This window comes from Neolamprologus multifasciatus, chromosome 12 (assembly GCF_963576455.1).
Source record: "Neolamprologus multifasciatus chromosome 12, fNeoMul1.2, whole genome shotgun sequence".
In the NCBI taxonomy this organism is placed as follows: Eukaryota; Metazoa; Chordata; class Actinopteri; order Cichliformes; family Cichlidae; genus Neolamprologus; species Neolamprologus multifasciatus.
This window is the reverse complement of record NC_140450.1, coordinates 27,679,824-27,705,939: the sequence shown is the minus strand read 5'-3', so window position 1 is coordinate 27,705,939 and position 26,116 is coordinate 27,679,824. Positions and strand designations below refer to the sequence as shown.

Genomic DNA, 26,116 nt, shown 5'->3' with positions numbered 1-26,116 from the left:
GTAATGCAAGGGAGAAACAGAAAGAAAAGAAAGGAGAGATGAATATTAGGAATATTAAGATAGAAATGATATACAGATGAGGACAAAATAATATCCAGGTATGTCCACCAATTTTTTGATTGGGGAACATCTATAAATTATTATAGCTAATTACATATATTATTCTAGTTGACTAATTTTTATTTCTCTGTGTGAGCCCCACCTAAGTGTGCAAAGGGATCACTGAGTTGCATTAGATTGAAAGGCAGGTGGGGCAGGGGAGAATCAACTCATCACTACCCCCCACATGCCATATGATATGACTTCCCACCACCATCCCAACTAACCCCCAAAACCTATAGGAAGCCCTAATTTCCTCTGCATAAATACAGTCATTATGAATCTTATGTTTGAATGTGCTAGGCTTTTGCTATACATTATAAAAATTGTAAGAAGCAATACAGGTAAAGTTCAATCCCACCAGGTTAGATACCCGGGAGCAACAGCAGAGCCAACAACCACCCGCTCAACCTCCCCCCCTGCAATCCCACCCAACAGATCCAGCATCCATCCGTTTCCCCTGCTGGTCCACTGTAGCCCAGCAGAGGAAATGTGTAGGCTCAGAGCCCCCAACAAGGGATCCACTAAAGAGGCAAAAAAACAGGGAATGGGGAATGAAAATTGGTGCAGAGGGCACCAATATGTCTACTAACAGATCTAATCACAAGGGCGAGGGGAAAGCAAGCAACTAGAGAGAGGCCGGGTGCTGTACATACAAACCCCACTGAGGCTAGCTCATGTTAGGAATAAAATCACAATCAACCTATCCATTATTTCCTCAACCGCAAAACAAAAATGGCTATGACTCCTACAGTACGGAGGCCCCTTGGTCTTATAAAAGATTATAAATTCGGTAATATTTTTGTGTGTTTCTATCCAGCATTTCATCTGCTCCCTCCAGTATATCCTGCATTCTGTGATTGTCACAGATATATCAAAGAACATGGCACCCACTGTTCCTTCTGTTCTTGTCTGTCAAGACGGGCTGACAAGGGAATACCCTGAAAATGAAAGCAGATCTGCACATACTTTTCCAACCAAGATCAAGTGATACTACTGAGAATCAGAGGCACAAGAGTAATCCTACATGTGCAGCAGGCACATTCTAAAAGGCCATTAATCCTCCATTTCAAATTTTTTATTCTTCACAGTAATGCAATTACCATATTCCTCTTTCTGTAAATTTGGGATCCAAAGCTATTTGGAAGAGCTATCAAAGTTTCAGTTGGCAGCAGAAGAAAAACAATACTGTACAAACAGCAGGCAGTGAGCCAGGATCTAATCAGATTACGTTAGACTTCACCTCTCCTGTGAGAGAAGAATCAACAGCAGCTCTTCCCATAGGGCTGTGGGTGAGCAGGGCACTTTGAATGCATGAATCGATTAAGATCACGCAGGAAATGAGATGCTTCTTATATTTCTTAGGCTCTTGTGAAAGACTCACTTAGAGATTTTCAGCTTTGAATGGATCAATAATGAAACCTTGTGGGCCTCCACAAGCTGCAACATGCACATTGGCCACACCACAGGAACAACTTGGATTGGCATGCTTAACTGGATGTAACAAAAACCTGTTAGGATTAGGTTAAGTGAACACCAGTTTGTTGCTGACTGGCCCTTGCATTCAAAGAGTGGGGTTTTGCCCAAAATGATCCTTGGTGGTCAGAGACATTATCTGATCATAATGATGATAGAATGTCGTCTACAATTTCATAAAGAACAGAAAAAATATAGCAGTAAAACATAACTCTGTTGCAAATAAGACAGATTAATGTGGCAGAAAATTGTTAATCTTGGGATTTTAATTTGAGTATATTACTTTATTGCTGAGTGCACGCTTAGTGTTGCTGTTTATTTCTAAGGTGATTTGTCTCAGATTAGATTTCTAAAACTTTAAACTGAATACAGACTACTGTCTTATAGCCTAACAAAGGCGATGCAGAAATTGTTTGTCTGGAAGTCAAAGTGAAACTAATTGTATTGATTGAACAGGTGTTCTTGGTGTCTTTCTTCTAGTAGCTGCAATTCCAGCAGTGCAAAACAGAATTAGCAGCAGATTAAATCAAGCATAACAACACTTATACATGTTCTGCATCACTAAATTAATGCATGTACCTTTCAGTGACAATGTGGTACTTCATTCAGTGGTTTTAGCAATGAACGATTTAACAAGCTGTGAAAGGAGCTTGCAAAGAAAAGCGTCTGGACTTCTTTAAGTTACTTGAAGACGTTTCACCTCTCATCCGAGAAGCTTCTTCAGTTCTAAGGTCAAATGGTGGAGAGTCCCAGATATAAACCTAGTGGGAGTGTCCCCCCACAGAGGGACAAAAGGACCCCCTGATGATCCTCTAATCGCCTGAGGTGTGGAACTGGGTGTGGGTCCCAATCAGCCAGAGTTTCGGGTGAGTTCATTGTGAAACCTGGCCCCACCTTATCATGCGAATTCCTGAGGTCAGATGGCCCAGGATGTGAGTGGGCGTTAAGGCGTCTGGGAAGGGAACTCAAAACTGGATTATAGATGGCAGAGAGTTGGTGTCGTAAACCACCGCCTCTGTTCAAAGATGGTCGCTCACAGTGGACATAGATGGCTTCTTTCACTCCTCTTTCAAACCATCTGTCCTCTCTGTCCAAAATGTGAACATTGGCATCCTCGAAAGAGTGTCCTTTATCCTTAAGATGCAGATGGACAGCTGAGTCTTGTCCTGTGGAGGTGGCTCTTCTGTGTTGTGCCATGCGCTTGTGAAGTGGCTGTTTGGTCTCTCCAATGTAGAGGTCTGGGCATTCCTCGCTGCACTGTATGGCATACACCACATTGTTAAGTCTGTGTTTTGGCGTTTTGTCTTTCGGGTGAACCAGTTTTTGTCTGAGTGTGTTGCTGGGTCTGAAGTACACCGGGATGTCATGCTTGGAGAAAACCCTCCTGAGTTTCTGTGATACACCGGCTACATAGGGGATGACAATGTTGTTGCGTCTGTCCTTCTTATCCTCCCTCGCTGGTGTCTGATCTTCTTTTCTGTGCCTCTTTGCTGACTTTAAGAATGCCCATTTAGGATAGCCGCACGTTTTGAGTGCTTCCTTTACATGTGTGTGTTCCTTCTTTTTCCCTTCAGGCTTAGAGGGAACATGTTCTGCCCGGTGGTGTAGGGTCCTAATTACTCCAAGTTTGTGTTCAGGTGTCATCTACATATCTGTACCAGTGGCTGGGTACTCTGGTACAGATATGTAGACGACACCTGGGTCAAAATCAAGACACAAGAAGTGGAATCCTTCACTGCGCACATCAACGCTGTGGATAAAAACATCAAGTTCACCAGGGAAGACACAAAGGACGACTGTTTGCCTTTCCTGGACTGCGCTGTGCACATTGAAGAGAATGGCAACCTCAACATCGAAGTTTACCGGAAGCCCCCACACGGACGGACCAGTACCTCCTGTTTGACTCCCATCACCCTCTGGAACACAAACTTGGAACCAATAAAACTAACTGTAAGATGTTTAACTACATTGCTGTCTGTATTATTGTTGAAGTCCTAAATGATCACCTTTAAAGTGTTTGTGCTAATAACATCATGTACAGTCAGAGAGGCATGGAGAACAGCCCTGACTGGGAGAGGCTTTGAATAGATTGTACGGTTACGGTGTAACCTTGGTTCTCTTAGTGAGAGACTATCTCTCCACACCGTTACATATTCCATATGTACGGGGTACGACCCCCCCTTGGTTGTGGCGTGTGGATATTTCTTTAAGACACTCCGGCACGCCCGGCTACGGCCCACAGCTTACGTATAAAACAGCTGTGCAGACGTGACACCGGTGATCGTTTGATCGGAACGCGTTTCCGAGTGGCCTCACGGTGGAGAGATAGTCTCTCACTAAGAGAACCAAGGTTACACCGTAACCGTATGTTCTCTAGTATATCGAGACTATCTCTCCACACTGTTACATATTCCATATGTACGGGGTAACTCTGTAAGACACCCCGCAAGGAGACAGTGCAACCGAACCGCCGAGAGTGAAGACCAAAGAACTATGTACAAATACACATATGTACACACCACCCCGGTCAGGGCCAAGCCAGACGCGAAGGCCGAGCCAGGAGGTGGAGGCAGCAATCTGCAGATGCCAGACTGGCCTGAACCGGTCCTGCAGGATGCAGGAGCGCAAGGTCAGCCCGGGAACCGCAAGGCAGATAGTCAGGGAACGCAGCACACCGAACCGCCAAGTAACAGCCCGCTGGTCGCATAGGGCTACGACATGCGGGCAATGCCAGACAGAAAGTCGGCACTACAGCTGGAGAGCTCTCACTCGCCAGAGCGAGATCCGACTGGCGTGTACGCCTGCGTAAGTGGAGGGCTGAGCAAAGCAACGACCCGACAGTCTACCCCCAGCACCATCACCACGTGCATGTCCGCAGACAGTGGAGCCTCAAGAGTGAACTCACAAAGTCCCAGCTACTGGGTGTCCCCGTGCTGGCCTTGTAAGTCTGTGACACACAGGCAAGGACCAACCGGGAGTCAGCATCACAGGCTGGGGACCTCTCACTCACTGGCCAAAATGTCAGACACAGCAAGGTCTGACAAGCTCAACCCGCGGCATGCGGTTGGCGCGACAACAGGCCAGAAGCACGGGCAGTCAGCTAGGACGAGCCCGCACATACGCTCCCCAAGGATCCCCAGCTGGAGCCTTCAGAGCCCAGGGCCCGAACCTGGAATCCCAGGAGCAGGAAGAGGAGAGGAAGCATAGCTCATCGAGCCGCTGAGAGGAGACCCTACTGGGTGCCTGCAAGAAGCGGGCAACGTCAGACCGGGAGCCAGCGCCGCAGGCTGGGGAACACTCACCCGCTGGCTGAGGCATCAGACACAGCGAGGACCAACTGGCGGGCAAGTCGGCGAATGCGACAACGCGCCAGGGGAACACAGCCTGCAGCCGCAGCAGCCTATATGCCAGACAGAGACTGGCTAAGGAGGCTGGAGAACACACATGCGCTGGCTGACGTATCAGACACAGCGAGGACCGACTGGCGGGCAAGCCAGCGAATGCGGGCAACACTCCAGAGAACCCAACCTGCAGGGCCCCAGGGCCAAGTGGCAGCCGAGCGCTGTCCGTAGACAGGGGAGCCACAAGAGTGAACTTGAGGATGAGACACTTGAGGACAGCCAGCACCGCAGGCTGGAACACAACACACTCGCTGGCTGGCTTATCAGACACAGCGAGGCCAGGCTAACGTGTAACGGGTGAACCGCCTGCAGAGAGCCTGGCGCTGCAGGCTGGAGAACACTCACTCGCTGGCTGAGGATCAGACACAGCGAGGTCCAGCTGGCACGTAAACCGGTGAAGCGCGGGCAATAAGCCAGGGAAACACAGCCTGCACCAGTAGCAGTGTTAACACACATAGCAGCCGAGCTGCACAGTGCAAAGGCGACAGCGTATGCTTGAACGCTGAAGCCGTGTCCCTGCCGTGTTTCCTCACTGTAGCCGAGCTACTCGCTAGCTGGCAGCTGCACAGCATGGTCCGACCGGCGCATAAGCCTGTTTTTTTTTCGAGGCGACATGCCAGGGAAGGGGGACCAACTAAGGGGAAGCAAGGGCCAGCTAGGGGGAACCAAGCAAAGGGATACCAGGGGAATACCGGGGCTACCAGGGGAATACCGGGGCTACCAGGGGACCTAGAAGGGAGAAATACATCGCCCACGGAGGATGCCGAAGCACGCTCCAATAGACGCACACACACAGTACTCTCAAGGTAAGCACTCACACACAAGTGGAGATCAACGATCACCGGTGTCACGTCTCCACAGCTGTTTTATAAGCTGTGGGGCGTAGCCGGGCGTGCCGGAGTGTCTTAAAGAAATATCCACACACCACAACCAAGGGGGGGTCGTACCCCGTACATATGGAATATGTAACGGTGTGGAGAGATAGTCTCAATATGCTAGAGAACACATAGTTCAATTCAACATATAAGTCTTCAAGAATGCACAAGCATCTACTTAAAATATATTTATTTAATCTATCATCTATGATATTATTATGTACAATTCTAATGTATTTTGTTCATCTCCTTTAAATAAACAGGCAGCCTTAAAGTATGAAATATTCATATAAAAAAAAAAAAACCCCACATATAAATGTGTCTACTGTCTCAGTGGCTGATAGTGGCCCACAGGTCTCAGTGTGAGCTTGAAGCCATTTGTTTATGTTTAAGTAGTTTAATGTGTAGGTGCTGACGACAAACATACTTTGGTATAACTTTGGTAGCACAGAAACAAGTGGCTATTCTTTGTGACCATTTGGATCGGTCCCTCATATTACCATTATTTCACCCAAAGGCACCAAGTTAATACTTAAAAAAGCTGCAGCAATACACACAAATGTAAACAGTACTTGGTGACAACTTTGCTTTTAGTTTGCGGTTGACAAATGCGCCGTCGATTTCCCCAAATTTGAAGTGTGATCTGGTGTAGACTTCGTGGTCCCATATATCCCACAATTCATAGCGCGGCGGTGGGTGTGGTTGATTTTGCCGAAAAATACTGCAATACGATACCACTGATTTCCTTTCCGATCCAATACCAAGTAAAATTCAGAGTGGTATCGACGATACTGATCTGATACCAATACTTTGTACAAAAACATTTTTTACGGTATCTTTTATTGTATCTCAAATTATAGCTTCATAATGATTACAGGACGTCAGGTTACTTGTTCTTATCACTTAATAATGCAGAATTGTCATATAGAAATAAAAAAACTGAAGTTGTGTGCCATTTGAGCATGTTGCCTGGCTACAGCACTAAAGGACTCCGCGAGAGACGTCATCTAGCCCTAGCAGCACCTACCCCTCTCCTCTCCTCCTCTTCAGTTCGCCTCAACATACCTCATTATATTCTGTGATATGATTTATAGTGAGGTGTTTGACGAGTTAAATGGTGTAGCCACAACACCTCAGTGTCTTGGCGCAAACCCTGTCTTGGCTGTTTGTCTTGTTTGTCTTCGGCTGAACCGGGGCAGCCGAAGAGTAAACTTTCAAAAGTACTGAATATGATATCACTTATTTATGTGCGAATGTTTAATAATGAAGAACATTAAAACATTACTGTTGGCCACATGTCGGCAAAATTATGTGGCATTAGTGATGTTAGTACTTTCAGCGTCAGCTTGGTTTTAAAGCCTCTACTTTAAAATATATGCCGTTCAGTAGTTGACCTTAATCTTACAGAGAATGTGATAATTTTAATGGATAATTAAAGTCAGTAATATATAAAAAAAAACAAAAACAACAAGTTGAAAATCAGTGAATGCTGCTCGGTTTGCAGTCCTGAATATCACAGCACAAGCAGGATTCACTGCACTGTTAATGTTAGCTATGTTATACTGCTGGCTCTGGTGGTGTTCTGTTCGGACTTTAACGTTTGTTTGAACGAGCTGACGGTTCACTGTTAAGCTGAAAGAAAGATGCTTTAATCACAGGAGTCACACGTGTCCACTGTACCATCTGGGAACTCTTCTTGTTTAGCACTCCTAATAACACAAACACTAAATTAGGGGTGGGCGGTATAAGCGGTACATGGTAGAAACGATATAAATTTGGCCAACGGTAGAGATTTTGACTAGGGATGCACCGATACCAATACCGGCATCTGGTATCGGCCTCGATATCACATTTTCAGTACGTAAGTACTCGTACTCGTTAAAAGTCCCCCGATACCGGGGACCAATACCACGGTCTGAGAAATGTCTATGTTTGAGTGGCATGTAAGGGGTTAATCACAGGCGCCGAGTGCCCGCCCCCAGGCCCCGGCTGCAGCTCAGAGCGGGGGAGAAGGGGAGGCGAGACATGTCAGCCGTGTGGAACTATTTCAAAGTGAATGAAGACGACAAAACAAAGGCGGACTGCAAATTGTGCTCAGCAAAATTGTCCAGAAGAGGCTCAAAAGGTAGCGCATTTAACACAAGCAATTTAATCAAGCACCTAAAATCACGAGTACAAGGAGTTTACCCACGCTTCTAAACCAACACAACCCACGCTGCAGCAAACTCTTGCAAGACGAGAGAAAATGTCCAGAGACAATCTACGTGCTGTGAAAATAACACAGGCAATTATCGAGTACATTACATTGAGTGACCAGCCACTCTCGGAGGTAGAAAATGTTGGATTCCTGCGTCTCCTCCATGTTCTGGAGCCCAGATATGATGTCCCAAGCCGCCACTACATGACTGACACGGAGCTGCCTAAATGGTAAAAATGGTAAATGGCCTGTATTTATATAGCGCTTTTCTAGTCCCTAAGGACCCCAAAGCACTTTACATATCCAGTCATCCACCCATTCAGGCACACATTCACACACTGGTGATGGCAAGCTACATTGTAGCCACAGCCACCCTGGGGCGCACTGACAGAGGCGAGGCTGCCGGACACTGGCGCCACCGGGCCCTCTGACCACCACCAGTAGGCAACGGGTGAAGTGTCTTGCCCAAGGACACAACGACCGAGACTGTCCAAGCCGGGGCTCGAACCGGCAACCTTCCAATTACAAGGCGAACTCCCAACTCTTGAGCCACAATCGCCCAGGACTCGTGTGCCTAAGCTACACGAGTCCGTGAAAAAACATATCCACAGCCTACTGCAAGCCTCCTCTGCGTTTAGTTTCACCACGGATATTTGGACAAGCAGTGTTAGCCCCGTGTCGCTGATTAGCCTAACCTCCCAGTGGATAGACGAGTTTCACGCCGCAATGAGCCATTACATGCCAAACAATTCCGCGGCTCGCACACCAGCCAGGCTATAGCGCATGTGTTTGAGGAAATGCTCCAGACATGGGGTATACCTAAGACATCAGTACATGTTGTGCTTTGTGACAATGCCAAAAACATGACTAAAGCCATGAATGACGCAGGGCTCCCAAGTCTGCCATAGTCGCGCACACGCTCCAACTGGCTGTTCACGAGGGCTTATTAGCACAGAGGAGCATAGCTGATGCTATAGCAGTGGGACGGAAAATAGTTGGGCATTTTAAACATTCCGCCTACTCCCGCCTCGAGGACATTCAGGGACAGCTCAACCAGCCAATAAAGAGACTGCAGCAGGACGTACAGACGCGCTGGAACAGCATGTATTACATGCTCCAGTCCCTCATTGAGCAAAAGCGAGTGCTGGGGGTGTCCGAGCATGAACTCCCTGAACTATCTCACTGCTCACCAATGGGCTCTTATGGAGAGGGCTGTTGCCCTCCTCGCCCCCTTTGAGGAACTAACTAAAAAAGTGAGCAGCTATGATGCACTAGCCTCTGATGTCATCCCAGCTGTGACTGTGCTAGTATGACTTCTGAACAGAGAAACAGACGAACAAATTTAAAATTAAATTTTGTTTTTTTATAATTATTTATTCTGTAATATGTTGCATACAACAAGCTTTTCATTTTAAATAAATGTTCTTAATTGCAAACTAGTCCCTTGTTTGTTTGTTTTTTGTTAAATTATAGGACTAAAGCTGTTACCTGTAAATTTAAATCATGTTTTTATTAAGTACTCGGTATCGGTATCGGCGAGTACTAAAATGCAAGTACTCGTACTCGTTTTCAAAAAAGTGGTATCAGTGCATCCCTAATTTTGACTATACCGCTCTACCACGACAGCACATGTTGATGGTGTCATCAAGCTGCGCCTGTTTTGGTATTGCAGCAGCTGCAAACAACATTATCCGCAAATTATGCCGGGCAACAGTAATAGCAATTAGACAAAGCACTTTTGGAAGATGGGGAAAGCCAAAAACTGTGCTTCCTCCACTTCCCTAACATTGATTCATTAATGCTGAATTCTCTCGCAGCTGCTCTATTCCCATGTTGTTGCAGTATATTAATTCAATTCAATTCAATTCAATTTTATTTATATAGCGCCAAATCACAACAAATGTCGCCTCAAGGCGCTTCATAGATACAGAGAAAAGCCCAACAATCATATGACCCCCTATGAGCAAGCACTTTGGCGACAGTGGGAAGGAAAAACTCCCTTTTAACAGGAAGAAACCTCCGGCAGAACCAGGCTCAGGGAGGGGCGGCCATCTGCTGCGACCGGTTGGGGTGAGAGAAGGAAGACAGGATAAAGACATGCTGTGGAAGAGAGACAGAGATTAATAATCTCTGTCTTTTAATAATCTCTGTTAATCTAATAATTAATAATTAATTAATATTAATGACTAACCTCGTATTGTGGATGGATTATCTCAGTTGTTCTCCTGACTGAAGTTTGGTCCACCATTTATAGCATCCTGCCATGCAATTGCATTTGTCCCTAACCACCAGAAACCCTCACGTTAACTTTTATCGAGTGGAAAAAGGTTAGCGGCCATCCTTGAGCTTCACTGTGCTAATGTTATGCTAACGTAGCGGTTTTGCTAGCAATCGCGTAGCACATCATTATATACCAGCTAGCTCAACTTCAGTAACCCTACAAACGTCACTGCTGTTTCGTTTTCAGTCTTCATTTATGTTGGAAGTGATAGCAGAGCTGTACTTTAATTTTTTCAGAAATCAGTCAGAACATGGCATATCATGTTTAGGTGGAAACTAGTGAACTAATTTCCTGCTAGCTTCTAACTCCGTTGAATTTAATAAATTCTGTTTTCATGGATGCCTGGATGTTAAACTTGATTGTTACACCTGGTAAAGCAGCAACGCTGATCATTTTATTAAAGATGAAAGAATTTAGACAGTTTTTAACTCTCAGTGATGCTGCAGTGTTCGTTTGACTTTGGGACCTGAAGGGGATGGAGTTTTGGACCCGGATTGCTCCGTGAGGCTCGTGACTACGGCAGCTGTAATGCTCCGGCAATCCATCAAGCGGTGCGCCTTCAAAGCTTACCAAAGTTGTACTAAAACATTTTTGACAGATTTCTGCACATGCCACATAAAATCGGTGCGAGGTCAGTAAGCACAACCAGAATTCACACATAAGGCACACTGTCGATTTTTGAGAAAATTAAAGGATTTTAAGTGTGCCTTATAGTGTGTAAAATATCTTATACAGAAGAAAGGAATATATCGCGATATATATCGTTGCAGCACATGCTTCAAATTATACCGTGATATGGCTTTTAGGCCATATCGCCCAGCCCTACACTAAATCCTCCTTCTCTTGTGCTGTTTTGTAGAAGTGTATACATCTGAGATTGTTACCTATCTCTCTGTCCTGCACTCTCTCTCTTTTTCTTTCTCTCTGATTGTGTAATAAAAGTATGAACATGTATTTATAAGTTACACTTGTGTTTGAATCCTGCAGCTTATCACACTTTTGATTTCCATGTGTGACAACTACAAGTGTCCAGAGTGAGGACAGACTGAGGGACCCACTGCTGCACATCATCTGTGAGGCTTTGCACCCCTGATGATCCACCAGGACAAACTCCACAGTGTGTGAGGAAGAGGAGGAGGAAGAGCCAGCAGCAGCTGACAGATGGAGAGGATAGACAGACTGTTCCCTGTTTGTGAAGGACTGCTAGAAAAGTTTAAAATAACTAATTTTCTATCCTGAATCAGTCTTATTACGTAATGTTCAAATAATTTTATCATTCCAGTGTTTTCAGTGTGGGAGAAAGTACTCAGGGCCTTCAAGTTAAACACAATGAAAGGGAGTAACATGTTTAATGTTCAGAAACCTAAAGTATCTATCAGCAGCAGAATGGACCTAACAATAAATGTCCATCTTTATTTCAGTTATATGAAGCTGAGTATTTTTGGATTAGTAGTACTGCTGTGTTTGTTGTATCATATTGCTGTAATTGTTTATATGCTTTATAAATTTTGAGGTAAGTTGATCTATAGTGTTACATCATATTCTATAAGGCTGTTATGTTTTTGTATACTTTCTGCCCAGTTTGGCCCATTTAGCAGAAGTCTGTTTAAGACTCTGATATCTATTCTGTATGACTTAAAGCAGTTATGACATGGTATGATTTTCTCACCCAATAAAGGAATATTTAATATATCAGTCTACTCTTCATTCTATCAGAAACAGTTATCACAGCTCGTACATTTTCTTTTTACACATATATGTAAGCATTGAGCCAAATGTAATAATTCTAGCATATTAAACAACCAATATTTGTCTCTTATATATAATACATCTTGGGGCTGTTTGATATAACAATATATATCAGATGACAATATAAAAACGTCTATCGTTTCATTTTACGCAATCGTTTTTGTGGTGTCGCAAAATAAACTTCATCGTTTTGATGGTCACTGTAGTGGCTATATTAATTTCTTAAAGTTCTCTCTTTCTCTTATATTTAATATAACCACACTACGGACCGACAAGCGCCTGTTTTCATGCATTGTTGTTAGCAACAACGACGGTAAAACCACTGCGTGTCCACTTGTTTATTTCCCACATAAACCTTTCACAATACAGCTCAAGATCCTGTTGCGACTTTTCAAAATAAACTGAATCACGTGATAGAGTATGCAGAGAGTTTACGGATGAGAAGGTCAGGTGCTAAAAAATAAACCTTCGACTCAAACGTTAGAACAGGCTTTTCCCCACAGCACGTTGTGTAATAAGTACTCACAAAGAAAACGGCGGCTGTTACAACTTATGTCTAAAAATGTATAGTTTCATGCATCGGTTAAGACACTCGACTTCAGGTACACTACGCCCAGCTGGAAACACTTCACGCAAGTCGAGCTGCCTGAGATTCACAGAATTTACAGAAAATGTTAAATTTTTGTGATTTATATCGTTATCGGGACGATAAATGTCTTATATCGGGATATGAGATTTTGGTCAAATCGCACAGCCCTAATACATCTATATATACACTGTCAAAGATACTTGTCTTTGAGTGAAGAAGGTGATAGGAAATATAAATAACTCCAACTTGAATCTTCACCGAAGCTCAGTATTTGACACAGAATTCAAGCTCACTGCTGTAATATATCACAATATTCTCACAATAAATATAATATTGGCCATATTACATTCACATTATCAAAGTGAGATGACTTTACTCTCATGAACAACATTAGCTAATTGTTATTTACTAACTAATCTTGAAATGACTGTTCAGTACAGAAATGAAGCCCAACAATCATGTTTTTACAGTCCCTTTGTCTCAGCCTCAGATACTTAACTGATCAGTGATGTCATTAAAAAAAATGAATGCACAAAAAACATTTTTTAGCCTTCATTTCTGTCAAACAATGCTGTATGAAACGTTTCTCGCGGTAGTATCATGGTTACTAGGCAACCTGGGCGGCGCGGCGAAGGCTAGACCGTCACATTTCACAAGTCTCTCTCTTCCGCACTTTGTACCTGCTGTACGTAGGCTGTGTCCCAATTAAGAGACCACACGCTTGAAGTACGCGCACTTGCGTGTACTACGTATGGTGCGTACTATAGCTGTGTCTCAAAAGGTCGGCTGCATCCTCCAGAGGCCACGGGCCTTTCTCAATATGCGTACTTGCGTGTACTTGTGTGTACTTGCGTTCTCGTGTACTCGTGATATGTCATCAGTCGGAGACTAAGTACTGCTCCAATTCGAAGTACGCATCAAGCCGAGAACGCGAAAAAGTCCCGGATGTGTTCTCGCTCCGCCCGTTTTATCGAGCATGCATTGGTGGTGACTTGTGTGGACTTGGTACAGCTAAATATCCCAGAATGCATTTCGTCCAAAACTCAAACGCGGCAATGGCGGACGGGCTAAAAACTTTTAAATATTACTCTTTCTGGGTCACAAAATAAACTTTTAAGTTATTTTCAAGCGAGAAGGTAGCTGTGTAAACTTCAAATATCTGCTCGATTTATCAGGATATCATATATTTCCAAACGTGCTCCGACGTTTTCGGAGACGTCTGTGACCCGCCAGCTCCATAGCAGACAGCGAGTTCGAGGATTATTAGAGCCGGCGAGAACAGCGGACTCCCGGCACATCGTTTTCAACCCCCCTGCGGTCTTTTCGCTACTCAGGTTAAACAAACCCCAAACCCCAGTAGCTTTCTATTGTATTGAATGTCCACTAAAATAAAAATAAAAGCGTTCTAACATCTCACCTGCTTGTTTTTATTAAAGTATGTACACGTATGTACATGTACACTATTTTTATTAATAGAGATTTCTCTACAGAGGTTAAACATGATATATAAGTCACTTAGATCACTTCTAAATGTTAATGTTTGGTTTATTTCAGTGTTTTATTTGTTCCTGAGTAAACCGGTTTGGCTGTGATTAAAGTTAAGCTTCATAACATATTACTCACAGTTAAATTAAGAGGGGACAGCAGTAAAAGCTCCGGACCTGTGACATCATCAAGTACGCTGGTGTTCCAATTGTACAAATTGCGAGTCCATACTCCTGTGCATTCTCGGTGAGAAAGGGCCCGCATTTGAAGGCCGATTACGTCACAGCCAGGCGACGAAGGCTGTCCCAATTCGTCGACTCCTTCAAATGCGGCCGACAAATGCGTCCTTCATTTCCCCGAATTTGAAGGATGGGTCGGGTGTGTCCTTCGTGGTCCACCATATCCCAGAATTTATAGCTGGGGTTAGATTTGTGCTGTATTTTATTATTAATGTATTTTATGTATTTCTGTTTTATATTACTGTGAAGCACTTTGTGGTTTTTATCCTGTGAAAAGTGCTATCTAAATAAATTGATTTGATTTGATTTGATAGCGCGGCCCAGCCAAATTTCAGCTGCCAACAATGACGGCCGCTCCTAAGTTTTAAAATTAGTCTTATTAATCTTTCTGGGTTGCAAAATAAACTTTTAACATATTTTCAGGCGAGAAAGTAGCTGTGTAAATTACAAATATCTGCTTGGTTTATCAAAACATTGTATATTTGCAAAAGTGTGCCGACGTTTTTGGAGACGTCTGTTACCCACCCGCTCGATAGCAAGCCGGGGGGTTCAATGGTCACTCGAGCCGGCAAGAGCAGCGGACTCCCGGCTTCATCGTTTTCAGATCCCCGCTCTTTCGCTACTCAGGTTAAACATGATAAATAAGTCACTCGGATACCATAAAAATGTAATTGTTTGCCTTTTTTCTGGGTTTTGTTTGTTCCAGAGTAAATCGGTTTGGCTGAGATCAAAGTTATTCGATTATTAGATTAAATAAAACTTTATTAATTGTAGGAATGTTTAGCTTATTTTAGAGTTTAGAAATGTGTTAACATAGAATGTAGAATTATTGTAGAGACACTGACACTGCCCTCAATGTAATAAAGGCCTGATTGTGTCATGAACTTAGGAGTAGATTGTAGGAGACCCCTCCCCCAGTTGAACTGTGAAAGGTCTCAACATTTGTAACTGGATAACTGTGGTCTGGAAGGGAGATGGGTTTTTATGACCTCTAGGGAGTCACCTACACCCACAGTGTTTTAACTGTCATGCACACACATCCACACGCACACTCACTCACGTGCACACACATACACACAGGTATGCGTACACAGTCACTCACGAGCACTCACATAGACACGCGGGTACGCGCACACACAGGCATTCACATGCTCGTGCACATAGACACAGACACAGAGTTTGCAGCACACCGTGGGGGGTTTTTATGATGGGGTCGCCTCTATAAAGCTGGCTGTAACTAAGGAAGGGGTGAAGATTTTGCAGAGGGATCCACCGGCCTCCTCTTCCCTTCTAGAAGTGCATGCTTAAATGAAGATGAATAAACATGAATAAAGGTTTTGTGAAATGACTACTGAGTTCCGGTGCTGTCTCTGGAAGTTTCAACAAATAAAAGAACCGGGGTAAAACTGATTTCGCAACATAATCCATTGGGGGGGTTCCTCCAGGATTTTCACACAGCTGAATAAACATTAAACAGAAAACTGGTTAAACAGAAGTGTGAGACGGTCGAGAATTTACGCCAGTGTCCTGTTATATTTTAGATAGCAAGGAGCAGACGGCCGAGTTTATTAAACTCCACCAAGACAGCGGTGACGCAAATCTGAAGGCTAGACCGTCCCATTTCACAACCTCGCACTTCCGGCCTTCTTGGTCTTCGAAGGACCCGGCCCATGTAGACCGTGAAGGCCGGGTCCTCCGAAGGATGCAGCCGACGTTTTGGGACACAGTTTATAAGTACGAGAAGTGCGGAAGTGAGAGGCTTGTGAAATGGGACGGTCTAGCCTTCGTCGCGCTGTTCAGGTTGCCTAGCAACCATGATACTAACCGCGAGAAACGTTTCATACAGCTTTGTGTGACATAAATGAAGGAGAAAATATGTTTTTTTTTGTTCATTCATTTTTGTCATGACATCACTGTGATGTCATTTTAAGATTAGTTAGTAAATAACAATTAGCTAATGTTGTTCATGAGACTAAAAATCATCTCACTGTGGTAATGTAAATATTAGATACATAGATACATAGATAAATAGATAAATATCTATCTATATATTTATTACAGGATATATTACAGCAGTGAGCTTGAACTCTGGGTCAAAGATTCAAGTTGCAGTTATTTATATTTCCTATCACCTTAAATCTTCACTCAAAGACAAGTACCTTTGACAGTGTATATACAGATGTATTATACATAAGAGACAAATATTGTTTGTTTAATATGTTGGCATTACATTACATTTGGCTCAATGCTTGCATATATGTATAAAAAGGAAAAGTACGAGCTGTGATAACTGTTTCTGATAAAATGAAGAGTAGACTGATATATTAAATATTCCTTTATTGGGTGAGAAAATTATACCATGTCATAACTGCTTTAAGTCATACAGAATAGATATCAGGGCCTTAAACAGGCTGACTTCTGCTAAATGGGTCAAACTGGGCAGAAAGTATAAAAACACATAACATCCTTATAGAATATGATGTAACACTATAGATCAACTTACCTCCGAATATATAAAGCATATAAACAATTACAGCAATATGATGCAACAAACACAGCAGTACTACTAATCCAAAATACTCAAAGCTTCATAGAACTGAAACAAACATTTATTTTTAGGTCCATTCTGCTGCTGATACATACTTTAGGTTTCTGAATATTAAACTTGTTGCTGCCTTTTATAGTGTGTAACTTGAAGGCCCTGAGTACTTTCTCCCACACTGAAAACACTGGAATGATATAATTCTTTGAACATTACCTAATCAGACTGATTCAGGACAGAAAATTAGTTATTTTAAACTTTCCTAGCAGTCCTTCACAAACAGGGAACAGTCTGTCTATCCCCTCCATCTGTCAGCTGCTGCTGGCTCTTCCTCCTCCTCTTCCTCACACACTGCGGAGTTTGTCCTGGTGGATCATCAGGGGTGTAAAGCCTCACAGATGATGTGCAGCAGTGGGTCCCTCAGTCTGTCCTCACTCTGGACACTTGCAGTTGTCACACATGGAAATCAAATGTGTAATAAGCTGCAGGATTCAAACACAAGCATAAATTATAAATACATGTTCATACTTTTATTACACAATCAGAGAGAACAAAAAAGAGAGAGAGTGCAGGACAGACAGACAGGTGACAGTCTCAGGTGTATACACTGATACAAAACAGCACAAGAGAAGGAGGATTTAGTGTTTGTGTTATTACAATGTGCTAAACATTGTAATAACACAGTGCTAAACAAGAAGAGTTCCCAGATGGTACAGTGGACACATGTGTGACTCCTGTGATTAAAGCATCTTTCTTTCAGCTTAACAAGTGAACCGCCAGCTCGTTCAAACACACGTTAAAGTCCGTTTGGCTCGACACCACCGAACAGAGGCAGTAATATAACATAGCTAACATTAACAGTGCAGTGAATCCTGCTTGTGCTGTGATATTCAGGACTGCAAACCGAGCAGCATTCACTGACTTTCAGCTTGTTGTGTTTGTGGATATATGACTGACTTTAATTTTCCATGAAATCATCACATTCTCTCTGTAAGATTAAGGTTAACTATATATATATTTTTTAAGTAGAGGCTTTAAAACCCAAGTTAACGCTGAAAGTACAAACATCACTAATGTCACATAACTTTGCCGACATGTGGCCAACAGTAATGTTTTAATGTTCTTCATTATTAAACATTCGCACATAAATAAGTGACATCATATTCAGTACTTACTTTTGACAGTTCAATCTTCGGCTGCTTCCTTCTGCCGTCTGCCGTATTTTGCAGCAAAATACTGCAAAATACGGTATTTTGCTGCAAAATACCGCACACCCACTGCCGCGCTATGAATTGTGGGATATATGGGACCACAAAGCGTGCACCGGACCACGCTTGATATTTGGGGAATTCGACGGCGCATTTGGAGTATGCATTTGAAGTACACTTCGAATTGGGACAGCCGGCGTCGCGTGGCAGTGACGTAATCACACTCAAGGCTGACCTCTACAACTTAGCCCTTCATCCAACGCTTCTCTTCCCAGCTCGCTTACAGATTACTCTGGAGAGCGGCGAGAAGAAGAGATTTTCATCACCGGAGGAAGCCACTTCTTTCATGGGAAAATACCAACAAACCCTGGGACCTGTTTCACCTTTTTTTTTTTTTTTTGCCTGTCCCATTTGGTTCTTTAGCCGTCAGAATTGTTGTCTGAAGACCAGTTTAACAAACTTTAAAACCTTAATGCTGTTTCTTTTAAGGTAATGTGAGTAATGCCAATTACGTTTCTAATAAGAGGAACTGATTCTGTTTCGGTAAGTCTTTAAACGGAGACGGAAGCCTGAAAAGTCTCACCATCTATTGTTGCTATCCTAAGGACAACTGCGATGTTTGTTATTTGGTTCAGTTTAAAGGTCCTCAAGGACTATTCCAATGTACCAGAATTTTTGACAGATGTAAACCCATCAGCCTAAAGGCGGTGTTATTTTTTACTAATTTTGGTTAAGGGTTGTCTCAGTTGATTCAGAATTAACTTGTACTTAAAGTTAACTTAGGACTGTGTAAAATGTTGTAATTTATTTTATATTATACTTCATATTCAAGGTTAAAGCTTGAAAAGGTATTATAGAATTAAAATAAAATGTTATAAAGTAACAGAGGCTAACCTTTCAGATCAATGTGAGTTCAGTTTTGGGTGATTGTGGGGTATTTTTACTTTAACCTTAAACTTTTTCAGTTTTACATCATTATTATATGAAAATTCTGATAATATATATATTTTTTAATTACTTGGACCATTTAATTAACTGAATAGATGTCTTGATTGTTTGCTTAAAGTATATAATTGTTAATATGGGGGTTTAGTTGTACTGTTAAAAAGCTGCAAAGCTGAGACGGGTAAAGAAGAGGAAAGGAGATGGAGAAAGGGAAGTACGATACTTGGGGATTAGTTTTGATGTTTAAGGAAATATTTTTACTGTTATATAATTTTGTTTGTTTTAAATTCAATGCCATGTGTATACTTATTTTTTATCGTGTAATTTTTGCTCAGAAGACTTTAATTACTTGCGGTTGCTTGCTCGTCGAGAATGATACGATAACATGACTGCTGGACACCAAACTATGGCCACTGTAACCAAAGGGGAAACCACTGGTGGATAGGCTCTGAGGATAATTTCGTTAAATACTGGAGGGTTAAATGCCACAATAAAACGCACGAAAGTTATGACATATTAAAGATTTAAACTCTGACATAATGTTTCTTCAAGAAACACATTTATGCAATTCTGATCATAAGAAATTAAATAGATCATGGATTGATCAAATTTTTCATTCTAGTTTTGATATGAAAACAAGGGGCACAACTATACTAATTCGGAAAAACACAAATTTTGCCACGGATAAAGTAATTAGAGACTCAAACGGTCGATATGTCATTATCACGGGAAAGCTATATGGAAGACAGGTTATCCTAATTTCAGTTTTCGCTCCTAATTGGGACGACCATGAATTTGTGTCTTCACTGTTTGCTACTATTCCAAATTTAGATTCTCACCTTTTAATAATGGGAGGAGATATGAACTGTGTTATTGATCCAACATTAGATAAATCTAGCCCGCGTTCATCTGCACCTACAAAAATATTCCAGGCTTTTGTTACATTTATGAACCAATATGACTTTATCGACCCTTGGCGTTTTGCTCATCCTACTGCAAAACAATATCCTTTTTTTTCTCATGTGCATCGTACATTTTCGCAAATAGATTATTTTCTGATAGATAAAAGGTTTATTCCTGAGATTGTTTCTACTCAGTATCTACCGTTAACGGTATCAGATCATGCCACAGTAGTATTAGATCTTCAGTTTACAATGAAGCCAAAGAGATTTACAGTGGGGCAAAAAAGTATTTAGTCAGCCACCAATTGTGCAAGTTACCCCACTTAAAATGATGACAGAGGTCAGTAATTTGCACCAGAGGTACACTTCAACTGTGAGAGACAGAATGTGAAAAAAGAATCCATGAATTTACATGGTAGGATTTGTAAAGAATTTATTCGTAAATCAGGGTGGAAAATAAGTATTTGGTCAATAACAAAAATACAACTCAATACTTTGTAACATAACCTTTGTTGCCAATAACAGAGGTCAAACGTTTACTATAGGTCTTTACCAGGTTTGCACACACAGTAGCTGGTATTTTGGCCCATTCCTCCATGCAGATCTTCTCAAGAGCAGTGATGTTTTGGGGCTGTCGCCGAGCAACACGGACTTTCAACTCCCGCCACAGATTTTCTATGGGGTTGAGGTCTGGAGACTGGCTAGGCCACTCCAGGACTTTCAAATGCTTCTTACGGAGCCACTCCTTTGTTGCCCGGGCGGTGTGTTTTGGATCATTGTCATGTTGGAAGACCCAGCCTCGTTTCATCTTCAAAGTTCTCACTGATGGAAGGAGGTTTGGCTCAAAATCTCACGATACTTGGCCCCATTCATTCTGTCCTTAACACGGATCAGTCGTCCTGTCCCCTTGGCAGAAAAACAGCCCCATAGCATGATGTTTCCACCCCCATGCTTCACAGTAGGTATGGTGTTCTTGGGATGCAACTGAGTATTCTTCTTCCTCCAAACACGACGAGTTGAGTTTATACCAAAAAGTTCTACTTTGGTTTCATCTGACCACATGACATTCTCCCAATCCTCTGCTGTATCATCCATGTGCTCTCTGGCAAACTTGAGACGGGCCTGGACATGCACTGGCTTCAGCAGTGGAACACGTCTGGCACTGCGGGATTTGATTCCCTGCCGTTGTACTGTGTTACTGATGGTGACCTTTGTTACTTTGGTCCCAGCTCTCTGCAGGTCATTCACCAGGTCCCCCCGTGTGGTTCTGGGATCTTTGCTCACCGTTCTCATGATCATTTTGACCCCACGGGATGAGATCTTGCGTGGAGCCCCAGATCGAGGGAGATTATCAGTGGTCTTGTATGTCTTCCATTTTCTGATGATTGCTCCCACAGTTGATTTTTTCACACCAAACTGCTTGCCTATTGTAGATTCACTCTTCCCAGTCTGGTGCAGGTCTACAATTCTTTTCCTGGTGTCCTTCGAAAGCTCTTTGGTCTTGGCCATGGCGGAGTTTGGAGTCTGACTGGTTGAGGCTGTGGACAGGTGTCTTTTATACAGATGATGAGGTCAAACAGGTGCCATTCATACAGGTAACGAGTGGGGGACAGAAAAGCTTCTTACAGAAGACGTTACAGGTCTGTGAGAGCCAGGGATTTTCCTTGTTTGAGGTGACCAAATACTTATTTTCCACCCTGATTTACGAATAAATTCTTTACAAATCCTACCATGTGAATTCATGGATTTTTTTTTCACATTCTGTCTCTCACAGTTGAAGTGTACCTCTGGTGCAAATTACTGACTTCTGTCATCATTTTAAGTGGGGGAACTTGCACAATCGGTGGCTGACTAAATACTTTTTTGCCCCACTGTAGATATTGGAAGCTAAATCCTCTCTTGCTGGCGAAGACCAACTTTTGTAAATATATTTCTGAGTCGATTACTTTTTTTTGTGAAACTAATAAAAATAATGAAACTTCCCCATCTATCCTATGGGACACTCTAAAAGCCTATAGAGGTAAAATTATCTATTTTAAGTCTTATTCTAATAAACTACGTAGATCCCAGGAGAAAGATTTGGAGAAGGCCATAAAAGAGATAGAATTGTCTCTCTCTCTTACAAATACACCTGATCTTTATAAAGAAAGAATAAGACTTCAAGCGGAACTAGATATTCTTCTTACTTCAGAAGCTGAACAACTTCTCCTCCGCTCTCGAGGGTTAGTATATGAACATGGTGATAAAGCTGGCCGTCTCCTGGCACAGCAACTGAAGACTAAAACAGCGTCAAATCAAATAATACAGATAACCGATGATTCAGGCTTAATAACCTCAGATCCAGATAAAATTAATGATACTTTCAGATCTTTCTTTACTCAACTTTATACCTCAGAATCTTTCATAGATGAAAGCCAATTAAATAGTTTTGAAAAATTGGATCTACCTAAAGTTTCATCTGAAAATAATTTAAAATTAGACGCCCCTATTACAATTTTAGAAATTAAAGAATCAATACAATCAATGAATAGCGGTAAATCACCAGGTCTAGATGGCTACCCGGTTGAGTTTTATAAAGTTTTTTCAGATCAGCTAGCTCCACTTCTACTGCAAATGTTTAATTATTCGTTCAAGCAAGGAACTCTGCCACCTACACTCATGCAAGCCATTATTTCTCTCATTTTTAAAAAAGGCAGAGACCCACTGAGCTGCACATCCTATCGGCCAATATCACTCCTCCCGGTAGACGTTAAAATTCTTGCAAAGATCCTAGCCCGGCGACTAGAATCGATTATGCCCTCAATTATCTCAGAGGACCAGGCGGGATTCATAAAAGGAAGACGTTCATACTCTAACATAAGAAGACTTCTTGGTGTCATTCTTTCTCCATCATCCTCTAACGTTCCAGAAGCTATAATATCTCTTGACGCCGAGAAAGCCTTTGATACAGTGGAATGGGCCTATCTTTTCTTTTCTTTAAGACAATTTAGCTTTAATAATAATTTTGTTTCATGGGTCAAATTACTCTACTCCTCTCCTTGTGCCTCTGTCTGTACAAACAATCAATGCTCCACTCCATTTCCACTTTTCCGGGGGACAAGACAGGGGCGCCCACTCTCCCCGTTATTATTTGCATTAGTGATTGAACCACTCTCAGTAGCTTTAAAAATGGTGAAAGGATTAGGAGGGATTGATAGATGGGGTATAAAACATCAGGTGTCGCTGATCTTCAAAGATGGAACTACCTACCGCTGTCTTTAGCTGGTAGGATTCAAATTATTAAAATGAATGTATTACCTAGATATTTATATGTATTTCAGAGTTTGCCCATTTATCTGCCTAAATCATTTTTCAGAACTATAAATGACGTCATTTATTTGGGCCGGTAAACGTCCAAGAGCTAGTCGCTCGCTTCTTTATAGGGATAGATCAGCTGGAGGATTAGGACTGCCTAATTTAATTGGGTATTATTGGGCATCTAATATGTATAATATATTATTGTAGTGTACATCTCCATATACTAATTGGTGCCAGAGTGAAGCGGCCTCCTGTTCCTCGTCATTACGTGCTTTAGCATGCGATACCTCACAATCGTCCCGATTAAGCCGGTCTTCGAACCCAGTTGTCACTGAAACATTAAAAATTTGGTCACAAATAAGATGTTACTTTGGTTGGCTCACCCTCCCTCTTGCAACCCCGATCTGCAACAATCACTTATTTGTGCTAGCAAAGATGGACTTAAGATTCTCTGTTTTAGAACATAAAGGACTTGGTACTCTAGGTGATCTATACGTAAATGATGTCTGTGAAGGTTCTCAGTCATCCAGGTCATCGTAGTCAAAGGAGCTTGCAAAGAAAAGCGTCTGGACTTCTTTAAGTTACTTGAAGACGTTTCACCTCTCATCCGAGAAGCTTCTTCAGTTCTAAGGTCAAATGGTGGGGAGTCCCAGATTTAAACCTAGTGGGAGTATCCCCCACAGAGGGACAAAAGAACCCCCTGATGATCCTCTAATGGCCTGAGCCAAGGTGTGAAACTGGGTGTGGGTTCCAATCAGCCAGAGTTTCGGGTGAGCTCATTGTGAAACCTGGCCCCACCTTATCATGTGAATTCCTGAGGTCAGATGGCCCAGGATGTGAGTGGGTGTTAAGGCGTCTGGGGAGGGAACTCAAAACTGGATTATAGATGGCAGACAGTCGGTGTCGTAAACCACCGCCTCTGTTCAAAGATGGTCGCTCACAGTGGACATAGATGGCTTCTTTCACTCCTCTTTCAAACCGTCATTGGATAAAAACATCAAGTTCACCAGGGAAGACACAAAGGATAACTGTTTGCCTTTCCTGGACTGCGCCGTGCACATTGAAGAGAATGGCAACCTCAACATCGAAGTTTACCGGAAGCCCACACACACGGACCAGTACCTCCTCTTTGACTCCCATCACCCTCTGGAACACAAACTTGGAGTGATTAGGACCCTACACCACCGGGCAGAACATGTTCCCTCTAAGCCTGAAAAAAGGAAAAAAGAAGGAACACACACATGTAAAGGAAGCACTCAAAACGTGCGGCTATCCTAAATGGGCGTTCTTAAAGTCAGCAAAGAGGCACGGAAAAGAGGATCAGACACCAGCGAGGGAGGATAAAAAGGACAGACGCAACAACATTGTCATCCCCTATGTAGCTGGTGTATCAGAAAAACTCAGGAGGGTTTTCTCCAAGCATTACATCCCAGCAGCATTTCAGACCCAGCAACACGCTCAGACAAAAACTGGTTCACCCGAAAGACAAAACTCCAAAACACAGACTTAACAATGTGGTGTATGCTGTACAGTGCAGCGAGGAATGCCCAGACCTCTACATTGGAGAGACCAAACAGCCACTTCACAAGCGCATGGCACAACACAGAAGAGCCACCTCTACAGGAGAAGACTCAGCAGTCCATCTGCATCTTAAGGATAAAGGACACTCTTTCGAGGATGCTAATGTTCACATTTTGGACAGAGAGGACAGATGGTTTGAAAGAGGAGTGAAAGAAGCCATCTATGTCCACTGTGAGCGACCATCTTTGAACAGAGGTCGTGGTTTACGACACCAACTGTCTGCCATCTACAATCCAGTTTTGAGTTCCCTCCCCAGACACCTTAACGCCCACTCACATCCTGGGCCATCTGACCTCAGGAATTCGCATGATAAGGTGGGGCCAGGTTTCACAATGAGCTCACCCGAAACTCTGGCTGATTGGGACCCACACCCAGTTTCACACCTTGGCTCAGGCGATTAGAGGATCAGCAGGGGGTCCTTTTGTCCCTCTGTGGGGGGATACTCCCACTAGGTTTAAATCTGGGACTCCCCACCATTTGACCTTAGAACTGAAGAAACTTCTCGGATGAGAGGTGAAGCGTCTTCAAGTAACTTAAAGAAGTCCAGACGCTTTTCTTTGCAAGCTCCTTTGAATGCGTAAATTATGGGTTTTTTTGGTACTTCCAGTTGCGAAACTTTGCAAAGAAATGTTCAACTTTATTCCCACAAATCCCAGCTTCCAGTGGAATAGATTTGGTTCTCAGAGCCAAAACTTTGGTAAAGGGTCATATTTCTTACCTTTATAAACTAGCTTCTCTGCCTAGTGAATCTCTTTTATACAGGACCAAGATGAAATGGGAGTCAGAACTCCATACGAGTTTTTCTGAGTTGTTCTGGGAGGGAGAGGTAAGGTCCATTAATTTGTCTTGTAGTTGTGCCAGACAATTTAAAGTTTTCCACAGATTACACTACAGTAAAGAAAAATTGTCAAAATTATACCCAGATAAATTTGATGATAAATGTAACAGATGCTCACAGATATCTTGCAATCTTACTCATATGTTCTGGGCGTGCCCTAGGTTGTCTGAATTTTGGCATCAATTCTTCAAAATAACTTTGGATATATTGGGTATAAAATTGACTACGACTCCACATATCGCTATATTTGGCAAACCACCAATTAACCTTCATACTGCAGCTATTCAAAATAACCTTATTGCCTTTGCTTCTCTCATAGCTAGGAAAATAATTTTGTTGTTGTGGAAATCATCTCAGCCACCATTAATGAAAGTCTGGCTACAGGACTCTTAAAATTGGAGAAGAGAAAATT

General features: G+C 42.6%; 2 protein-coding genes and 1 pseudogene across 3 annotated transcripts in view; all 3 read right to left on the bottom strand.

Annotated features, from left to right (window-relative positions):
- LOC146507178 (putative voltage-dependent N-type calcium channel subunit alpha-1B) overlaps positions 1-26,116 on the bottom strand; it is a 285,564-nt gene that overhangs the window by 31,029 nt on the left and 228,419 nt on the right.
- Positions 1-26,116, bottom strand: part of LOC146507179 (uncharacterized) — a 146,457-nt pseudogene that overhangs the window by 51,592 nt on the left and 68,749 nt on the right. The window lies entirely within an intron of this gene.
- Positions 5-17,364, bottom strand: LOC146507180 (uncharacterized). Its single transcript, XM_085180615.1, has 2 exons — positions 8,623-17,364; positions 5-8,271 (listed from the first exon to the last, which is right to left on the bottom strand). Exon 2 carries the CDS (start codon positions 3,217-3,219, stop codon positions 2,308-2,310), a length of 912 nt encoding a protein of 303 aa, XP_085036741.1. The 5' UTR covers positions 3,220-8,271; positions 8,623-17,364; the 3' UTR covers positions 5-2,307.

Excerpts from the sequence above, each read along its gene's own strand:
- LOC146507180 (XM_085180615.1), bottom strand. The coding sequence starts at position 3,219 with ATGACACCTGAACACAAACTTGGAGTAATTAGGACCCTACACCACCGG.